General features: G+C 37.2%; 1 protein-coding gene across 3 annotated transcripts in view; it reads left to right on the top strand.

Annotated features, from left to right (window-relative positions):
- Positions 1 to 20,879, top strand: part of IRAG1 (inositol 1,4,5-triphosphate receptor associated 1) — a 96,792-nt gene that overhangs the window by 44,787 nt on the left and 31,126 nt on the right. For all 3 annotated transcript variants that reach the window (XM_067462650.1, XM_067462651.1, XM_067462649.1), the window contains exons 5-13: positions 4,220 to 4,320; positions 6,900 to 6,970; positions 8,593 to 8,766; positions 10,136 to 10,213; positions 11,148 to 11,194; positions 13,043 to 13,630; positions 16,683 to 16,761; positions 18,487 to 18,610; positions 20,174 to 20,204. In XM_067462650.1, coding sequence (XP_067318751.1) covers positions 4,220 to 4,320; positions 6,900 to 6,970; positions 8,593 to 8,766; positions 10,136 to 10,213; positions 11,148 to 11,194; positions 13,043 to 13,630; positions 16,683 to 16,761; positions 18,487 to 18,610; positions 20,174 to 20,204 — 1,293 coding nt within the window. The remainder of the gene's footprint in view (positions 1 to 4,219; positions 4,321 to 6,899; positions 6,971 to 8,592; positions 8,767 to 10,135; positions 10,214 to 11,147; positions 11,195 to 13,042; positions 13,631 to 16,682; positions 16,762 to 18,486; positions 18,611 to 20,173; positions 20,205 to 20,879) is intronic.

Raw genomic sequence — 20,879 nt, 5'->3', positions numbered from 1 at the left:
TTTTACATGCATCTGTGTATGTCTCCATTTTCCAGGTATTAAATGGATAAAATAATTCACTGTGGGAAACTAGCATTGTGGGAATCTGAGTAAGGGCTAGTCTCTAACTGTTGTCCACTGCTTGTTTTGAAACATTTACACAGATGCAACTAAGAGTTTCCTGTTTCTCATACTATTGCATACTCCCACCTGGAAAACCTCCATCATCACTGCTTGATGAAGTTAGAAAGAGAGAGATGCTTTGATTGTGTCTGCCAATCCTCATATTACAAGGAAACAGGCACCTATCTCTTTCCCAGAAGAGGAATTGGAGAATGTTTCCTCATACTGGGATGCAATCAACTAAAGCACATTGGCTCAAAATGTGTGAATGTGCTTTGGATTATGGGAAAACCCCCTGGAAAATGCACATCAGATGCACTGGAAAAGTTTTATGACAATGTGGGAGTGCCACCACATCACCATTCCATGAACACTTTTTCCTACACAGAAATCTGCATATCCAGAGAATTTTAAAATGACAAGAGATGAAGGTAGCTGAGAACTAGCTCTTCCTCACCAGCAGTCTCTATTTAACTATGCAGAAGCAAGTTCTACTTGCCAGCAAAATGTAGAATTGTGTATGGACACACAGTAGGCAAGAGAAAAAAAAGCTATGGTCAAAACTTTGCATTGTGCTTCCCAGTAGGACTTGCTTCTGAGTAGTTAACTACAGTGTTAGCCTTGCAGTCATGTTATGCAAGTGTTGACAAATTTTGAGCTGCTGTGTTGACAGGGTTTTTGGAGGGAGCAAATTACTTAAATAGAAGACTACAATTGTATTGTCGAAGGCTTTCATGGCTGGAATCACTAGGTTCTTGTAGGTTTTTTCGGGCTATAGGGCCATGTTCTAGAGACATTTCTCCTGACGTTTCGCCTGCATCTATGGCAAGCATCCTCAGAGGTAGTGAGGTCTGTTGGAAATCGGAAAATGGGTTTATATATCTGTGGAATGACTGGAGTGGGGCAAAGAGCTCTCTGCTGAAGCTAGGTGTGAATGTTTCAGCTGACCACCTTCATTAGCATTTGAAGACTTGGCTGAGCCTGGGAAAATGTTCTGTTGAGAGGTGTTAAGATGTGCCTGGTTGTTTCCTCTCTGCTGTTTTGCTGTAGTAATTTTAGAGTTTTTTAATACTGGTAGCCAGATTTTGTTCATTTTCATGGTCTCTTCCTTTCTGTTGAAACAACTAGGCACATCTTAACACCTCTCAACAGAACATTTTCCCAGGCTCAGCCAAGCCTTCAAATGCTAATGAAGGTGGTCAGCTGAAACATTCACACCTAGCTTCAGCAGAGAGCTCTTTGCCCCACCCCAGTCATTCCACAGATATATAAATCCATTTTCCTATTTCCAACAGACCTCACTACCTCTGAGGATGCTTGCCATAGATGCAGGCGAAACGTCAGGAGAAATGCCTCTAGAACATGGCCCTATAGCCCGAAAAAACCTACAAGAACCTAAGACTATAATTGTTTCTTTGCAACTTATCTCTAGTATACCTTTACCTTCCTATTAATGTTTTAAACTATATTTTTATTGCAATCTGTCCAGGAGTCGCCAGCTGATACAGGATCATGCAATACACCTTCTATAGTTCTTCCAGAATACAGAGTTACATCAGAGAATAGATAACTACAGTGTTAGACTTGTTGACAAATTTTGAGCTGCAATGTTGACAGTGTTTTTGGAGGGAGCAAATTACTTAAATAGAAGACTTATGGCCAAGAAACATTAGTGTGTAGTCAATATAGCAGCAGCTTACTGGGTAATAATAATAATAATAATAATAATAATAATAATAATAATAACAACAACAACAACTTTATTTGTACCCTGCTACCATCTCCCGAAGGAACTCGGTGCAGCTTACATGAGGCCAAGCCCACAGGACATCAATAAACAAAGCAATAACAATAATCAATACAAAACAGTTAAAATAAACTCAAAACAGAAAATACACAATAAGCAATAACAATAACATATCAAAACATACAGCATTTAAAAACCTATGGCCAGGCCAAATGTAATCATTCAAATTTAAAATAAAAAAGTGTTGGGCATGAACAAGGTAAGGCAAATTAAAATAGGGGTTTCAGAGAAAGATGGGTAGGGCAACATTCTGCCCGCTCCTCACCCTCCCATCCTGCTGAATTAACTGAGTGCAAACCTGTTTGCCATTTTGAACTTTGTTTGCAGCAATGGAAATAAAATGAAGACAAAGAAGGAAGTGAAATGAAAAGGGCAATGTCAGAGAGAGAAATGAAAAGTGGGATGTCAGAGTATTAATAGGGCACTAAACAAACTGAGCTCTGGCACGACGGGTTTCAGAGCTAACTTTAAGAAATGGGCTTCAAAGTGGAATCCATGACATGCAAGTGCGGAGAAAAGCAAACCACAGACTACTTGCAGTCTGAGCCCTGCCACATGCACAATGGAGGACCTTGTTACAGAGACACCAGAGGCACTCCAAGTGGCCAGCTTCTGGTCAAAGGACATTTAGCATAATGCCAAGTTTTTAAGTTTGTTTGTGGTTTTTCTATACATTATAACTGTATTCTCAATTCACTTCTGACACAACAAATAAATTAAGAGTATTAATCAGGGCAGTCCCTGCCAAAGTGGGCCAGTTAGAAGGAATGGCATTCTAGATTTTTATGTTGAGCACAACAGTTGTTGAAATACTAGTTTATATGCTTTCTTGAAACCCATATCAATTTTCTCATCCACTTTGCAATCTCATGAGGTGGCCTCTTGTCCTGTGCCATAAATATCTGTTAGGTTTTAAAGCATCGCACATTTTTTTTCATTCTGTTTCCATAATAAACATCTCTGAGGGGAAGTAATTTTAAAATGTATAATTATTACCTCCCTGTCTAAATATTTATAATAGTTGCAAGATTAATAAGCTTTACTAAAGACTATGAACCTGATCTAGGTCCCAGTTGCACACAGCCCCCTTGTTTGTGTGCGTGTAGTTGATAGAAAATAAAGATGGAAATATGCATCTGCTGGTAGATCAAAAGGTCTTTCTTATTCATATACACAACATGGCCTGTACAATGCACATCTGACACACACAGCAGATCGAAGATAACAAGTACTACTCTACTTAAGTACATGGACTGAATCTCTATATATACTTCAGTACTGGCCTTATTCAACTTTTGCTAAAACAATTTGTTACACAAGTTAAGCTATGCAAATGCTAACAATAATCAAAGCAATATATTCAAAGCATGGCATTTGGAGTACTTAATATAGCCTGGAGCAAGAATAATGAATAATTTGTGTTATTGGCAGCATTTATAATCTAGCTTCCTTGTCGTGGCTACTAGACCTCAATTTAGGAATTAGATTTCAGATACCTGTGTTCATTACAGAACTACATATATGTATGTATTAGGCCTGGGTAACAACGGAAAAATTTGTTTCTAAAATCGATTCGTTTTTGGGGGGTTTTTGCGTTTCATTATTTAAAATAATTACAAAATTTTCCTTTTAAAAAGTTCGATATTTATGAAATTTCGTAAATGGTAAAAAATTAACGAATCGATTTCCGAAACAATAACGAATCGATTCGTTAATGGCGGACGCGACCGCGAAATACGCTAAAAAACCTCCAAAAACTTCTGAAGCTTCCCTCTCCCTCTGTTCTTGACTGTTGGTGTGATATTATAATTTTTTTTTCACTAATTAAACCATAAAACTGGCCCAGACATGCGGAAATAATAACGAAACGACCTCAGAACAATAACGAAACGAATACAATAACAAAATACGAAGCATTTACAAAACGTATTTAAAAATTCGTTTTTTTTAATAATTGCTCCAGAATGGTTCGTTATCGTTTTGTAATTGGAAAAATTAACAAATTATTAACGAATTACGAATTAACGAAACGAAACCGCCCAGGCCTAGTATGTATGCATGTACACATATCCATACATAGACATGTGTATATATGCATGTGTAGATCAAGAATTAGATAAAGTTGTTTGTGGCAAATAGTGAGGTTCCATAGGGGCATATAGGATTTTAATTGTACAGAACCTGGGAAATCATTAGGCTTAGGTTTTCATGTAAGAATAGGGTGATAATTGTTTCTTTGCAACTATTCTCTGGTATACCTTTACCTTCCAATTAATGTTTTAAACTGTATTTTTATTGCACTCTGCCCAGGAGTCGCCAGCTGATACAGGAACATGCAATACACCTTCTATAGTTCTTCCAGAATACAGAGTTACATCAGAGACAGAAAGCGAGAAAAGTCTATCTTTCAGGTAACAGATAAACACACATTATCTCTGTTGTGTGATTAATGTGCATAATCATTTATAGGGTCATGTAACGCAATGGTAACTGCCTACATTCTCAGTCTAGGTGAGGAAAAAGAAAGGGTAAACATATGCCAATAGAATTGCATTTAAATATTCAGGGGTAGCCATGTTGGCCTATATAGCAAACTAAAACAAAATTCGACTTCAGTATACTGCATTTTAAGTATACCCGAAGATGCCAAACACTTGAAACTTTGAAAGCTAAAAACTTCAAAAAAAGAGGTGAGTTTTCTGAGCTGGAAATTTTCAGCAAGTAATGTTTCTTTGGGGTGCTGAGTTTCTTGGAGAAGTTGTTTGAGGAAGGTGATCTGAGCCATAAGCAAAGCAGCAAGGAAATGTGAAACAAGTGGCTAGAGATAGCCAATTCAGGCTGTGGCAAGCTAGATAAGCAGTATATGAAATGTTGCTGTAGATTGACCCTCTTCCTTGGGAAGGGGAACTGCATAAACTTCGGTTTGCATGGTGAAAGCTTCCCTTTGCCATTTGGGTCAATAATACTCTGGCAGATAGTCTTCAAACACAAGCAGGCAGGCTTGTCAAAATGCTCACATCTTATCTTATATTTTGTCTTCTTAGCAGACAAATTTGAGGGCAAATCTTCCCGTCCTTTCTCGTCCTTCCCCGCTTCTCCGTGTCTCTCTTTTCAATCTCTCCCCAGCCCCACTACCCTCTACACTCACTTCCCTTAAAATTGCCCTGCTTATTGTGATCAAAGTTTCTTGAGTCTCTGCTCACATATCTCTCCTTTGAAGTAAGAGTGGATGTTTTATTTTCCTTAATGGCAGTGCCCTCCTTACCGCTCACACTCTTACAGATGTATATCAATCTAACTTTCAAGGAGTATTAGTTCTGCATTGTTAGCACATATAAGCATTATTATTATTATTATTATTATTATTATCAGTGAACGAGCCTCATACATAATTTTACAGAAAATTACTGGCTTAGCAATGCATTTGTATAATTTCAATGGTTGTCCTAGATACTCGAAATGAGCAAAAGCATACTTGTTTTTCCATTGCCAGAACATAACAGCTTATACAACATGTGGCCATGTTTTGCAGGACTAGCTACATGAATATACTAAGCAAATATACTGAGTTGCAAGTATCATTGGGGTTTTTTTTTTTTTTTAGAACAACAACTTAAAACTCTGGATTTAAAGTAGCAGTACTTGAATATTCTCAGGAATTTTAGCTAAATCCTACATTGGCCAAAAATAGTACACTATGTGAAAACAGACTTCGGTACAAGAACCTTTAATGACTACATTGCTCTTCCAAAGGAACAACTGTATTCTCCGGCTCCTTGCCTGGTGGATCTTGTCTACCATATTTACTACCTTCTTTCCTAGTTTCTTCCACATCCCTACAATGTCCACTGTTTGACTTGTTTCCATTTTGTTCCTTGCTTGCTTGATTTGCTTGCTTACTTTCCCAGGTAAAGTCATCAAGAACGACTCTCAACGTTTTTTTTTTTAATGGTGGCAATTTTTAATTATTGAAATATTTTTATACCACCTTTTTTTTTCTAAATCAAGGGTGGGAGTTCTGTGAGCCTCCAAATTTTGTTGGATCAAAATTCCAATTTTGGCCCTAACCAGCACTGCCAAAAATGGGGAATGCTAAAAGTTGTAGTCTCCCATCCCTCTTCTATTCTATTTTATTTTATTTTATTATTTTGTTGAGCTTCTACTCTGCCTTTATCTCAGCATGGAATTAAAGCTATAATTTACAATAATCAAAATAAAATGGTTTGGAATGGAGTCACTTCCTTATGTCCAGTGTCCATTTTAATATGTTTACAGAAGAGTCCTTACCTTGTACAGAAATTCAGAACATTTCTAAATTAAGATTCTCCTAAGTGCATACTAAATCCTAAGGGTGTAGTTTTAATGTTTTGTGATGATGTATACTTCAAATACCATTTTTCATTGTTAGCTTCAACTGGGCATAGAATGCAATCCCTAAATATTTGTGGGCTATACAAATAAAGCCTTCCCGTGTTGTGGTGCCCAGTAGCTCAACTCATTAAAAATATCAGCTAGATTCTTGTTCCATAGCATCTGTCATCCTCCTCCACTTTGTGACTGGGTTCTATTTGGATTTTGCAGTGATATGGAAATTATTTTTTGTAGCACAGGTTTTAAAGAAGTTTTGACAGCAATTAATTCAACTTATTTTGTTCATACACAATAAAGCAGAACTGAATGTAATGGGAAATTTGCATAGTTAAGAAGAGAGAGTATGACCCATTTTTGTGTTGTAGTTCCAAAAGCATTAGGATAGATAGGATCTTTTTTATGTAAAGCAATAATGTACACATTTGCACCCACATAATATCTTGATTGGGGTAAAATTTCAATTGTTTTTGTCAATTAGGAGAGACAGACATTTTGAATGAAATATATATATAACAATTGGGTTCAATTGTTCTATATTAATATAGCCTTAATCATTTTGTGTAGGTAGTGATACCTATTTTGTGTGAGTGTGTTTTTTTCTTGTTCTTTCTCCTTCCAGACCTGTTAGTCCTCATCTGCGGCATTCTAACAGAAATACTAGGACACCTGCTAGCTCTTTGACATCTGTGGGTAAGAAACAAACTTTCCAGTGTCTGTTTATAGTGTGATTCTCTCCATTTATTTATTTATTACATTTATATGCCTTAAAAATGTTTCCCAATATGCTGATATTTTTTGATATTATTTGATGAAAATCTATTGGTTTGTGTATTTGCCCTTGCAATGACCAAAACAAGAAAGCTACCATCACATGATAGTCACTGTTGCATAATAGTTACACCCCTGCACACTCCCCTCATGCCTACCCTTGAGCTTAATTTATTTCACCACATAATTGTCGCATCCCTTTTAAAATCCAAAATAATTGAATATAAAATGTGACTATTCGTGGTTAAATACTACTTCTCCAGCCAAAGTAATGTTAGAGTAGCTGCAGGTGCATTTCAGCCAGGAACCAGGTCTGGCTTAATCTCAGTTGTTAGGGGCATGGCCCTGACCCCTGCAAACAAACAGATAATAGGGAGGGTAATCTGCCCCATATGTTTTCTCACATCTTTAAAAAGCAAAACTATTTAAATATCCTTTATTTTCCAAATGTGGAATGTCATCTTTGCTACAGTTCTCAAATCCAGTGTGTCTACTGTAGGTAGAACAGTTAGGGTAAAAAAAATGATGACAGTGACAATGATGACGATGGCGATGTGCCCTTCATAGGTACGAATGAGGAAACAGCTGTGACTACTGTTAACACAGTACCAACTGTATAAGTCACAGTTCATTCAAGTTCAGTTCTATTAAAAAATGTGCACCACTTCAATATGTTATTTAACAAAGAATTTGCTAAGGAACAACACTTCCTAGTTGTTTTGTGGGCTCTACTCAGTTCTATTTTCAGTTCATTCCATTGCATACATCACTAAAAATGGTGTATCATGTTCCATGCACAGTTACATACCATGTTTCCCTGAAAATAAGACATACCCATAAAATAAGGTGTAATAGGATTTCTAACCATTTGTGCAATATAAGCCATACCCCGAAAATAAGACATAGTGATAGGGATGGTTATGCAGCGCACCGGTGCACAGCAGTAAGGAAGATGGGCAATTCTTCTCATCTGTCCCATCATGACAGCTGCTATCTCGGAGGTAACCAGAGAGTGCGGGCAACCCCATCAACAAGATTGGCTCCCCCTATCGGGTCCTGGTCGTTCTGTGTATGCTGCACGCTGAAGAATAGAGACATAGAAAGTGAAAGTAAAAGTCTCTTTAGTGAAGTGAGGAGCAGGACACTCTATTTTAGGTATTGCATGTTCTCAGGAGGAGGAAGTAAAGCTGTGACTGCGATTTTACTCAGCACTGTGGGTTTCTCTACCCGAGCACCAACCAGCAACAGTCTGTGGGTCTTATTTAATAAAAAATAAGACGTCCCCTGAAAATAAGCTATAGTGAGTCTTCTTGAGGAAAAATAAATATAACACAGGGTCTTATTTTCGGGGAAACCCAGTAGATGATTATGATGATGACGAACTTCCTTTATATATCACACTTTTCGCAAGTTTTGGACAAAGAAGGCATACACATTAAAATATTTTAATATTGTTAAACATACAAGTCAACATTAAAACAGAACCAAACTATTAAGAATATTAAAAGTTGAACAGTTTGTAATGTGGATTATTTGCTATTTAGATAATACAGGTCATATAATTAACCTACTGAATGACCAGCTTCCAGATGTTAAAATATCTGAAGAAGACAGAAAGAAGAATCTTGAATTATTAGAAGAAGCAAAGAGAGTGAGTGAGAGATTCCTCACTCGCAGAGGAAGAAAATCAAGAAGCAGTCTTTCAGAATCTCCCACAGGTAGGTAGTAATAACCTTTAAGATACTAAGCCAAGTGGAATTATTTTCAAACCAATACATAGTCTACATAATCATTTTGGTGCAGGAGTTCTGTTCTGCCCCCACGCTAGCTGTCTAAATGGAAGGTGCCTGGCTGTGTCGGGAAGAGATCAGAGAATGCTCAGACAAACAGTCAACAAGGATTTAATGACTAACAAATGCTCAAACCCTCTCTCCTCCCAGGTTTAATTGGCAAAGTCCTTGAAAGAGTGGCTCTTGATTACTTATCTCTTCTGTTGTTCCTTCTCTTGTTGATGTCTGTCAGTCTCTGGAGTGATTCTGATGCTTGACCTGAAGTGACTTCAACTTTGACTTGACTCCAACTTTGATGTGTTATTTTGTGGATTCTCCTAGCCTTCCTCTCTTCTGACCTTCCACTTGCAAAATGGCTAATCCTCAAAAGGAACAAGAAGGGTCTCATACAACGCTCTGCCCTTGGGAGGCTCTCAAAGGGGCAGGGAAGGAGTGGCTTAAAGGGAGGGGAGACATCTATACTGCCCCTCTCATAAAAACTTTACATAAAATACTAATCCCCTCTAACTAAAAAAAAAGAACTCATATAAGGGAAGACAGTGAGGATCCTTGTGGAGGCATGACACTCCCCACCTAAAACTTCCCATAAAGTTTTTCCCCTTACTAACAACAAATTAAAAACTAATCTAATACAAATGTCCCAAATAACTATCAAATGTCCCAAGCAAACAACTCAGCCTGGTGGTATATCCGGTCTTTAGTCTCAATAAGTCCTATTAAAACTAATATATTTTTATATTTTTATATTATGGCATAACACCTATAAAGGCATTGGGAGCTTATTACTCACTTTAGCTTTAGACTTTTCTGGCCTTGATATATATTTTCATGGCTATGTCCTTTTCTCCCCCTTCAAAATATTTAATGCAATGAAACAGACACATTTGCATTCTGTTTTAGTTCTGTTTTCAGGTCTGCCTTGAAGGAAGAGAAGTTATAACTAAAAATGAACTCTTTCTCCTTTGTTGGAAATGATTATTACTCATGACAACCTGTGTCAGAACCATGGCATTGTGTAATTATGAAATTCCTAATTTGTCTTAATTGGATTCAATTTAGAAAAGAGACTGGTGATATTTTTTCTTGTACATACTATACATTCGCATAGGCATGTAGCCATCATCCTTAAGACCCATATTTGCTATGCAAACTTGAGCAGCTGTATACCATGGTTATCTTTCAAAGATAAATAAATTCCATTGGAAAAGAAGTGTAAGAATGTGTGTCAAAAGCAACAAATACATAAACTTACTGTGCATTGTTGTGTTTTAACTGATTCTAACTTCATTTAATGCAGCTCTATCCCCAGCACTGAGTCCCAGTGTTTCACCTGCATCATCTCGAAGCAACTCTTTCACTCTTCCAAGTCCAACAGGTAAAAACAATGGGTGTTGCATGTTCTAATCTGAATGTATTATTTTGCCTTAGGTGGACAACTATGGAGAATTATTAGAAAATGTTATAAACACATTTTCCAAAATATTAATGATATCCCTGGACAAATTGACAGAATGGGAACAGGATGTGAAAGTAAAAAGAGCTCAGCTTCCTAGTTTTCACTGTGAGAAGCTTCCTGGAAGCAGGTCCTGACTGAAGAGCCACAAGTGAGTCCCTAGGGAGAAAGGAAGGAGAAATATTAAGCAAATAAATAAATAAATAATGGTTATGAAGCAGGAGGCTCCATTACTGGCAACCAAAATTAGCTAATAACCATTAGAACAGATTTATATGTTTCACGACTATGTCTAATCTGTCTTTAAACCACAGTGCCAGTTGCCATATCTTTGTGATAGTAAGGGCCACAACCTATGTATTCTGTTTCTAAATTATTAATAGCCTACTGTTCAAAGATATACTGCAACAGTTTAACAAAATACAACATAATATAAAGTTAGATCTGAAACATCAATTCCAATTTCCAAAGTTCATCAAAGAGGTATTTGTATGCCTAGAGGATAATTAAAGGGAGGAGGTGGTAAGGATCTTCCTTGGAAGCAAATCAATCAGCACAGTGGCTGCAATAGGAGAGAGGTTAACCTAAATGCCTCATGAAAAAGAGACTCCTAAAGAGATCTTGCTTTCTGCAACAGTGCATTTGGAAAGATGCGGTGCATGATGCAAAAATTACCATAATCTGAATCCTATAAACCAGGTGCATGTTTACTTGGTTCTGGATTTTCGTTACTCTGTTATAATTGCTCTGTTTTGTACTTCTTGTAGTAGCCATATAATCTGGACACGAGCTGTTTGCTACATAATCAATATGTAAGAGCCAATCATTTGATCACTCACTTTTTTCCAATTTGAAGGGTCAGATATCTCTGCACCGACTCTTGGATCAGTGTCCCCACTGCAGGTAAGAAGGCTTTAAGAATTTTAAACAGTTGACTATTGTTATTGTAAAATGAATTAGGATAAGAGGCATATAAAGGTAGCCTGCAATCATCTAACCACAAAATACCCCCTCTCCCCCGCCCCAGTACATTTGAGTTTGCATCTAGTTTCAGAATCTAACTAGGAAAACAAAACTACAAATAATCTGAAGGTTCTTTTGCAGCAAAGAAGTAAAAGACATTTGAAAAAATTAAGCATGCTGTCTTCTATCAGTCATCTCTTTCAACTGCCCTCTTAGCCACTACATTCACATTCAAAGGGAAATGTGCACTTTGTCCCATAACACATCCTTTGGCCTCTCAGAAGCTTTATGAACATGGACAAGTAAAATTCTTTTTGGTATAAGCACTTTCCAGGTGTCTCAGACATATATTCAGCGTGGAAGCCAAAACTGTAGTTCGTTATATTTTCACTGTCATCAGCATCATAAACATAAGACCTTAATATCACTCTGTACTGCATCTGAAGAAGTGGGTTTATATCCATACTAAAATAAAGTTTTTGTTAAATGGAATGCCACATTCCATTTTTTCTCCTTTTTCCATTATATATTTTCATCTTTAGTTATGTATGTTTTGAACAAAACTGGGAGTCAAGATGGCTGATGAATTAGCACTACAAAATAGATTGAAACACAAGTCTATTATAATAGAATTGAACTGCAAATTACAGTGTGAATACCACTCAGTCATAACCAGTGATCTCCTCTTACTCTGTTTAAATAACATGTCTTGGTTATTGGCTCACAACTAATTTATTACATTTCCCAAGCACTTATTTGGAATATGCATTATCTTATCTGTATTAAATGAAAAAGAGAGGCAGAACTGAGCATCAGGGGACAACAGAGATCCCCATGTAATCTCTGGAAAAAAGTGTTGTAGAGGAAGAGGAGAAAAGTTACCACTACAACTTTCTGGAATGCACTATCCAAAAAAGTGTGGGTGTACTGCAGTACTTCCACATCTTAACCCAATCAACCAGTCTTAGGAGGTTACTGAGGCTGGCAATAGCAAAGACAGCCACCAGCCCAAATAAACAAACAAACTGAGAAATCCATTAAAATCAGCAAGGTTCTGCGTCACCTCTTCTCTCTCAGTAATCCATCTCTATTTCAGGAATTCATCTCTATTCCAAAAGTGGTCTCGCAGTCAGATTGGAAAATACCTAGGGGGAAAAGCTTACATCCTAGATGTGTATTCAGAGACAAAATACAAGATATATATTTATTCAGGCTACCTAGTGAGTGCCAACTTCAAGGTCCTCTCGGAGACTTCTGAGCAGTATCCAAATGTGCTGCAGCATTAAATGAAATGGGAAGACTCTGTTGAATATTCAGATGTAACTTGACCTCTACAGCACAACTCTAGGCACAATTATGCAGGGATTAATTATGTTGAACATAGTGCTCTGAGTGGAGTAAATATGGATAGGACTGCACTGCCACTCTTGATGGTTTAACTCTGGAGTGAACAAGTCATGAATCCTCTGAGTTGTATGCAGCAAGCTTTGCTGTGTAAATAGTTTCTCAGTTATGTCTAAGCAGATTCAGTAAATATAACTGAAGAAATTTGGTCACATTACAGCATTTTCTTCTGGTTCAGTATAAATGTTTCTTGGTGTAAACAAGACAGTTTGGTCTATTCTAAGCACTAACTGGTGTTTTTTAAAATTCCAAGCATGTATTATTTCTACTAAATTTCAATAGGAGCTTTGCTGAAGAAAAATAACAGCATTTTTGTTATTATTATGAATACATTGAAATTTTTATTTATTACTTTGTTCATGATAAACATCCCTTTTATTTCAGAATACCACTAAAGGATTAACTGATCGAAATGAGAATGATCAAAGTAAAGTTTCTCAGGAAAGACTGAGTCCTCACGCAACTAATTTGGAAAGCCCCAAAGAGAAGCTATCTGAACAAAAGGAGAACTTTGAACCACATAAAATTATGGAAAATCTGTCCAGATCCTGCACCTCAGGTACTGACGTCAGTAGAGTATCTCTAAATGGGAACACAAACATCTGTGAAAATGAACTTGGAAAGCTATTCCTTACCAAACCAAATGACTCTCCTTTCAAAACTCCTTTACAAGGACCAGGGACAGTTTCGGCGGGTCCAAAGTTTAAGGGCTCAGAACCACTACTGAAGGATTCAAAATTTTCTTGCAAAACACAATCTGGCACCCGCCCTCCTCTACTGAGAGCTGTATCATGGGAGCATGCAGAACCTGGTAATATAGAAAAAGCACCTTTTAAATCGCCATCTGAAGATGATAAATTTTTCCCCACTAATAATAAACCCAGCAACTCACCTACTAAACTTGCAGCATTCAAAGACCTTCAAATACAAGTTCAACCAGTTCGAATGCAGAAATTAACAAAGCTCAGAGAGGTGAGTTTCTGTACATGACAAAAGGAATGTTCTGTTTAACTGTGTTTCTAATGTGAGGCAACATTATTGTGATGTAATGAAGTAAGAGAAAATATACATTTGAACAGTGGAAAAATGACATAGGCAAGCACATTTTTTGCTGTCATTTTTTCAGGCGAAGAAAGGTGTATCAGATTAGCAGGGTTTGTCAGGAGAGGGCAAACCATCTCAGGCTGGGATTGTAGAGAAAAGGTTGCCAAAATGAATAACAGAAAATGAATCTCTCTATGACAGCTTTAATCATTAAAATTCTCTTTCAACCATAGCCTCTTGACTCAAGCATTGCCATTTTTCTTTCCTTCTGAATACAAGGAAAAGACAAGAACAACTGGCTGGAGGTCTATGATCATAGTGATCATACACAGAAATTTATAAAAGTTATTTTGGGGATTAAATGCTCTGAATCCTGTAACTAGCATGGCCCAAGGCTGTACTAAACTGGAAGATTCTGGGAACTGTAAAACAAAAGCTCTTTCCAAGCTCTGTCGCAGTACATGCAGTTCTAGATTGTGACCATATTCAGAGATGACTGATTATACTCATTTGAACCAATCTGAAAATGAAAGGACATGGTAACTGAATGTATTAATTTATCACGGAGCATAGAAGCCTTCTTCTATGTAGTTAATATATTTTGTTTGCTTCAGTAAAATTATTTGAATGACCTATGCACTAAAATTGCAACAAACTATAGACGAAATCAAATTAACTGTCCGAACAAAAGACATTACTCATGATAGTTATAAATCATCTCCAGCATCAGGCAGCATGCTAGGAGACAAAGTCAGAAGGATATGTGACACTCAATTTCTTTTTGTGGCTTTCCCATAGTCCTCTGGTTGGCCAGTGTGAGTTCAGATTTTTGGTCTAGTTTGGTTGAGTACTGAATCAATATTAAGAACTGAGTACTTCTTAACATTGATTCAGAAAGTGGTTTTAGTGATGTAAAACTGCAGTGTAAAGCTTAATAGCCTGGGTGAGATAATGGTTTGAATGTTTGGACTAGAACTCTGTGAGACTAGGATCCCCACTCACTTGAGGAAGCCCATTGGGTGAGCTTGAGCGAGTCCTACGTTTGCATCCTCAAAGGAAGGCGATAGCAAACTTCCTCTGAATTAATCTTGCCAAGAAACCCCAGTGAAAGGGTCCCGATGAGTCAGAATTGACGTGAAGGCACATAACAACAGAGAACACTGGAAACTTTATGCGTTGGGTGCTTAAAAAACAGCACCGTGGAGTGACTAACTGTTGCTGTAAGAGAAACATTGGTGGCTTCCTCATTGTATATTATAAAGGTGACCACAAAATACAGCGGAGATGTATTTTAGTCTCAGATAAAGTATGCAGTATATAAACAGGAAGGAGCTGATGAACTGGCCTGTCATCTCTCAGAGTAATATTTGGGAACGAAATAATCTACCTAGTCTCTTAGGATATTTCTTTGCATCTAGAAAAGCCCTTCCTCCCTGAGGATATAGCAAGAATTCTGCTCTTTGTGCCTCATCTTTGCTTTTGCATTTTATTTCTTGTTTCTTTTAACACTTCCTTCCCTTAACAAGGCATACGATATCATATAATAATAATAATAATAATAATAATAATAATAATAATACTTTTAAAAAAATCATTTGTACCCTGCCCTGTTTCCCCAAGGGACTCAGGACAGCTTATAACATGAATATTTACAACATAACACATAAAAATAAAATAAACAAATAACAATACACCAATCAATGTAAAAGAAACAAAATAAGCCTTTTTCATGCCAGGAGCAACTTGAGAAACTGAAAGTCGCTTCCAGTGTGAGAGAATTGGCCATCTGCAAGGACGTTGCCAGGGGACGTTTGAATGTTTGATGTTTTAACATCCTTGTGGCAATCCTCTCATGTCCCCGCATGGGGAGCTGAAGCTGACGGGGAGAGCTCAACCTGCTCTCCCCAAATTCGAACTGCTGACCTATCGGTCAGCAATCCTGCCGGCACAAGGGTTTAACCCATTTCACCATTGGGGGCTCCACAAGATAATCCAAAACACAAGTAAACAACAATTCACAATAAAAATTATAAATTATATCATAACGTGGTCTCCAGAGGATCAGTTCTTTTAAAAATATTGTTTTCATTTGTAGAAATTGGGTGGGAGGGGGAATGGGTGGAATCTAATTTATGGGTGCACTGTAGAATTAATGCAGTCAGACTCTATTTTAACTGCTGTGGAATCACGGGAGCTGTAGTTTTACAAGATCTGTAGCTCTGACCAATAGTGCAGCCCATCGAAAAGTGTAATTTAGTTATTTTACCCATGTGTATTAATGCAAGAGTGTAAAGCAATTCTCCTAGCCCATCGTTCAGTTTGTTGCAACCAGTGTGTCACTCCTTCAAAATGAATATGTTCCAGCTTTATCACAGAGGGGTAGCTGATCTCTGTGGTCCTGAGTGCTTCTGGCTACTGAGAGTGACACAACTCTTTCTAGACAAGAATAGTTTGACCACCGTGAATTTGGCTACTAAAATGTGTTATTTGTATAACTGTTTAGACTACTGCCATTAAAGTTACGGCTTCTAGCTAACTGGGTGAAAAAACATATTGTTAGAGCATTGTTACTCTAAAAGTGAGTAATGGTGCTCACTTTTAAAGCCCTGTACTGCTTCAGATCTGGGAGTACCCAGGATGTTTGTTCAGTTGGATCATCCTCAAATGACTGCTTTCCTAGCTCCTAGCTTTAATGGACTTTTAGTACAACGGATATTTCATTTTCCTAGCTTTTAGCTTTTTTCGCTGTTGTTTTTGCTCTGTTTCATTAATTTCATATAATTTATTATAAAGTGAATAATGGTGGGTATTTTTCAAACTGAAGAATGGTAAATAAACTCATGCTGAATTGTTGCTAAATCCTACAATTACTTGATTAGCATTAGCTCCTTTTATTAGCTATATATGTAAAACACAATGTTTGCATTACTTTGTTCTATTACCAAGAATGTTTATTTCAGATTTTTCACTCCCACATTAGGAGCATATATTGATGCGGAATCAAAATTTAGTTGGATTGAAACTCCCTGACCTCAGTGAAGCTGCTGAACAGGAAAGAGGTGAACAAAAATGGAAATTGTTGTGAATGTATTTATGATTCAGAGGGAGGGAGCACTCACTCCTGTTGTAGCACAACTCTTTTCTGAAACTCAAGACTTTTACAAGAATATATCTATTTTGACAACACCTTTTCCTACCAGAGTGGGGAACTTGTGGTCCTCTACTACAACTCCTACAGTATTATTGGTCATGTTTGCTGGTACTGGATGGAGGTAAATGTCCAACAGCATTCCAAGGCCTGCAAATTCCTCATCCTAGGTGTTGGAGGAAAAGAATATACTGTAGTGGTAACTATGTAAGTTAAGCATACATTGTATTCATTATGCATGTGCTCTAAAAGGACGCAGAGGGCTCCTCCAAACTGCATGATGTTGTTCATTCGTTCAGTCACTCTTCGTGACCTCATGGACCATCCCACGCCAGAGCGCCCTGTCGGCCATCACCTCCCCCAGCTCCTTCAGAGTCAAGCCAGTCACTTTAAGGATACCATCCATCTACCTTGCCCTTGGTCGGCCCCTCTTTCTTTTTCCTTCCATTTCCCCCAGCATAATTGTCTTCTCTAAGCTTTCCTGTTTTCTCATTATGTGGCCAAAGTACTTCATCTTTGCCTCTACTATCTTTCCCTCCAATGAGCAGTCAGGCTTTATTTCCTTAAGTAAGGACTGCATGATAGTACTGGTAAATGTTGGTGCTTTCTGTTTTAGGATTTCACAGCTTGTAATGATTGAATCCACTCCTGTCATTAACAAGCTAATACGAAGTTTCTGATCCTCATTGTCATAGGTTGTAGGAGAGTTCAACACTACCTCTGATCTGATGTTTCTTTTCAACCTCTCTTTTCTCCCACTCAAAGCATGGGAGTGTTATAATTGTAATGCTTGTTATATTGCTAGAGAGCTATAACACTCTAGCACTATTAGCTCTAAAAGCAAAGTGGAAAAAAGAAGAAACATTTAGTCTGATAACCAAAATGTAATGAGGCCACAAACCTTAATGGAAAAACTCCATGGCACAAGTCACGCCCCCTAATTTCAAACATCATCAGTGAACCAAAAGTGCAGCAAAAGGAATAAATATGCATTTGTGACATTTGTCCCAGAATTAGAGAGGGGAACCTTACTGTGGGTTTAAAAAGTTGCTGATGATGCTGGATATTTACATTAAAAATTCCAGGACAGGGAAAAATGTCATATGGGTATTAGAAATCTACAGGTATAACTCCTGCCAAGTCCTGAGACTTTGGGCCAGTTTGGAGGAACCCTTTGTTTTTGAAGTAGCCCAACAATTGGCAAATTGACCTGAATTTAACCAGACTGACACACTGATTTTAAAACTTATTTATACCTTGCTGCATTCCACTCATTGAGTTAGAATTTGAATGCACATACCTGAGGTGACCACAAGTATTGTTAATTTATCTATAGTATTGCTAATAGGTACTTATAAGACAAATAGTATCCCAGCTATTCATTTTCAAATGGAAAGATTAATTCTATTAAGTATTGCTAATATTATAAGGGAATGTGGCAGTTATCTTGGATAACAGGAATTTGTTTGCAGTCAGAAGTTCATAAACTGAATTTTGTGATTAATCTAACTCTGAAATTGTTTTCTTAGAGAACAGAGTATCAGAGTGAAATGTTCCATGTGTGTTTCACTGAATGAGTGAAACACGATTCCCTGTAAAAATAAACAAAGTATCTGCATCATGAAATCTCCTTTAGGGTCTTCACCAATCCCTTTCTTGCCAGAAGAAGACGACGAGGGAAAGAGTAAATGTGATGTCATGCCAAACATTCCTGATGCTCTTTTTCGAAAACTTCGTGTGCACACATCTATTCCTGGAAGGTAAATCCTTTTGTGGGAGGTTCCTGTAGTGTTATCTCAAATTTGTTATGAAAGAGAAATCTATTTCTATTGAACCTGGGATGGCAGGGATTCTACCAGTCTCTCCTAATGCAGCATCATTTGGATGTGTTGGGCATGTGTCAGCCCAGGCCCAGGGCTCTGCTGGCTCCAGCCGAAAGGAATGACAGTCCAACACAACCAGAGGAGACCAGAAGCTATGCTTTTGCCAGCAATGAAGTTGCTCTTTAAGCAGAAAATACAGATTGTCAACTAATTCAAAATATAAGTGACCTTACATCCTGAATGTGCAGTTACTAAGTCTCCTTGGCATGATTAAGGAAGCAGTACTTCCTGTTCACTTTTGCACTGTTTACTGCAATGTTGGTAATAGCTGAAGTATCATGGACTTGCCAGATTCTTAAGAAATGTGTTATCTTTCATACCAATACAGGAAATGGAAGAGGGTTTTTGAAGTTTATATAACACCGTCCTGAAACAATAAATGAATGTTATAAAAATATTGCCTCAGATCTTGAGAGACCAATAACCCTTTATTTGACAAAAATCGTACAACATGCTTGTAAATGAATTATGTCCCACGTGATACAAGTTCGCAAGTGCTTGTTTATTTCTGTGCAGGTTTAAACATTTTGGAAATAATCTCTTTTGAGAGGTTAGTTGACAACAGTGTTACAAGTATAATGTGTACATAAATATAAATAACAGAAAAGGTCCAGTTAGCAGAATAGATGCACAAACCATTATACAAACTTTTTTCAGCACACAAACATTTACAAAGTGAAATTCTTACATCAAGATCTCCAATGTAGTCCAGTCTGCAGTCACCACTTCTACAGCTCTTACAGTAAATATGTTTTCTTTCCCTAAAATTCAAATGAAATTTATTACTTAGTGATGTCAATACAGCTATTGTGCTTTGTATGCCATTGCTCTAGCAGTGACTAGCAGAGGCTTGCATAACTAACCTCCTCTTAACTCTGATACTTCTCTGGATAACAGTTCTTTTCATTATTATTAAAAGTATTCAACATGCTCTTAATTTCTGTAAACAGACGCAATAGTATACTGAAAGATGCTGATATCTTAATTATTTAAAAGTAACCTTTATCCAGAGAAAATCAATAAGAGCATCCTGACGTCTGAGACATCCAGCTGGAGAAAAGGACCATGACATACATCAGCTCCTCACAGAAATATTGTTTTATGAATGCAGAAAACATGCTTTCTCCCATATACTTTTGAAAACAGAGTTTCTTGACTATGGCCCTAAAGTATAAATCAAGCTCAAAAACTTATAAAAAATTATCTTTTTAGAGCATGGAGAAAATTGCTGCATGCAGAAATGAAATAAGAAAAAAACTACATGCTAAATAAAAATAGGAATTTAAAGCTTATCTGATTTAAGTTGAAGTCATTATCTCAACTCTACTTGTGGCACATACAAAACTGTGTAGCCACTGTATTAAATATTTACTGGATTTGCAGGATGCATGGCTTCTTATGTACTTCCAGGAATTATAACTTTGTCTCTTTTTATTGCAGCTCTCCTCCACTTACTGAAAGAGAAGTTGAGGTAAGCCTTTTTACAATAGAGATTTTGAACACTATTTGCCATCTGGTTTTGTTTGAAACCCCTACAAGCTGTGTTGGTGCAAATTTGTTTGCTTGTTTTGTTGATAGGATTTCCTTGGTCTCCAAGAAAGTTATATTTTTCATTAAAATAAAATTGTTTTAAAGAGTCTTTAATAACTGTGCAATACAGTGCCTGGACATCCTAGAATAGCCTGAGAGGAAAACAGGAACATTTTGACCCAAGCCATAGTGAGATTTTGAAATAGCAGTCAGTTGTTTTTCTTTTTGGACCTTTGGGTAGGATTTCTAATAAACAAAAATAAAGAGAATAAAAGTCTTGTATCATTTGGTCAAGAAAACATATTGAATTAATAAAGGAATGAATGCTGTCCCAGGGACAATACTGTCATAAATCCTTTGCATATGTAGAATTAATGTGACAGCATCTCTTTTGACTGAATAACCGCAATCACTGAAGTTGGTTTCTAATTTCTGATTCAAGAGAGGGTCCTGAATAAGGAACTGGTGAGTTGCATGCTTACTTCATCTGCACAGAATCTGCTTTGGCAGACCTTAAACAAGCTATGGGTAACACAGGATTTCTCTCAACACCAAATCCCATGGTAACACTTTAAAGGAAGCCAAAAGAAAATTCTTACATTAAATTGAAGTTTTC

The sequence above is a fragment of the Anolis sagrei genome, chromosome 1, assembly GCF_037176765.1.
Source record: "Anolis sagrei isolate rAnoSag1 chromosome 1, rAnoSag1.mat, whole genome shotgun sequence".
Lineage (NCBI taxonomy): Eukaryota > Metazoa > Chordata > Lepidosauria > Squamata > Dactyloidae > Anolis > Anolis sagrei.
The sequence above is the reverse complement of the archived record's forward strand: the minus strand, read 5'-3'. Positions and strand labels throughout refer to the sequence as shown.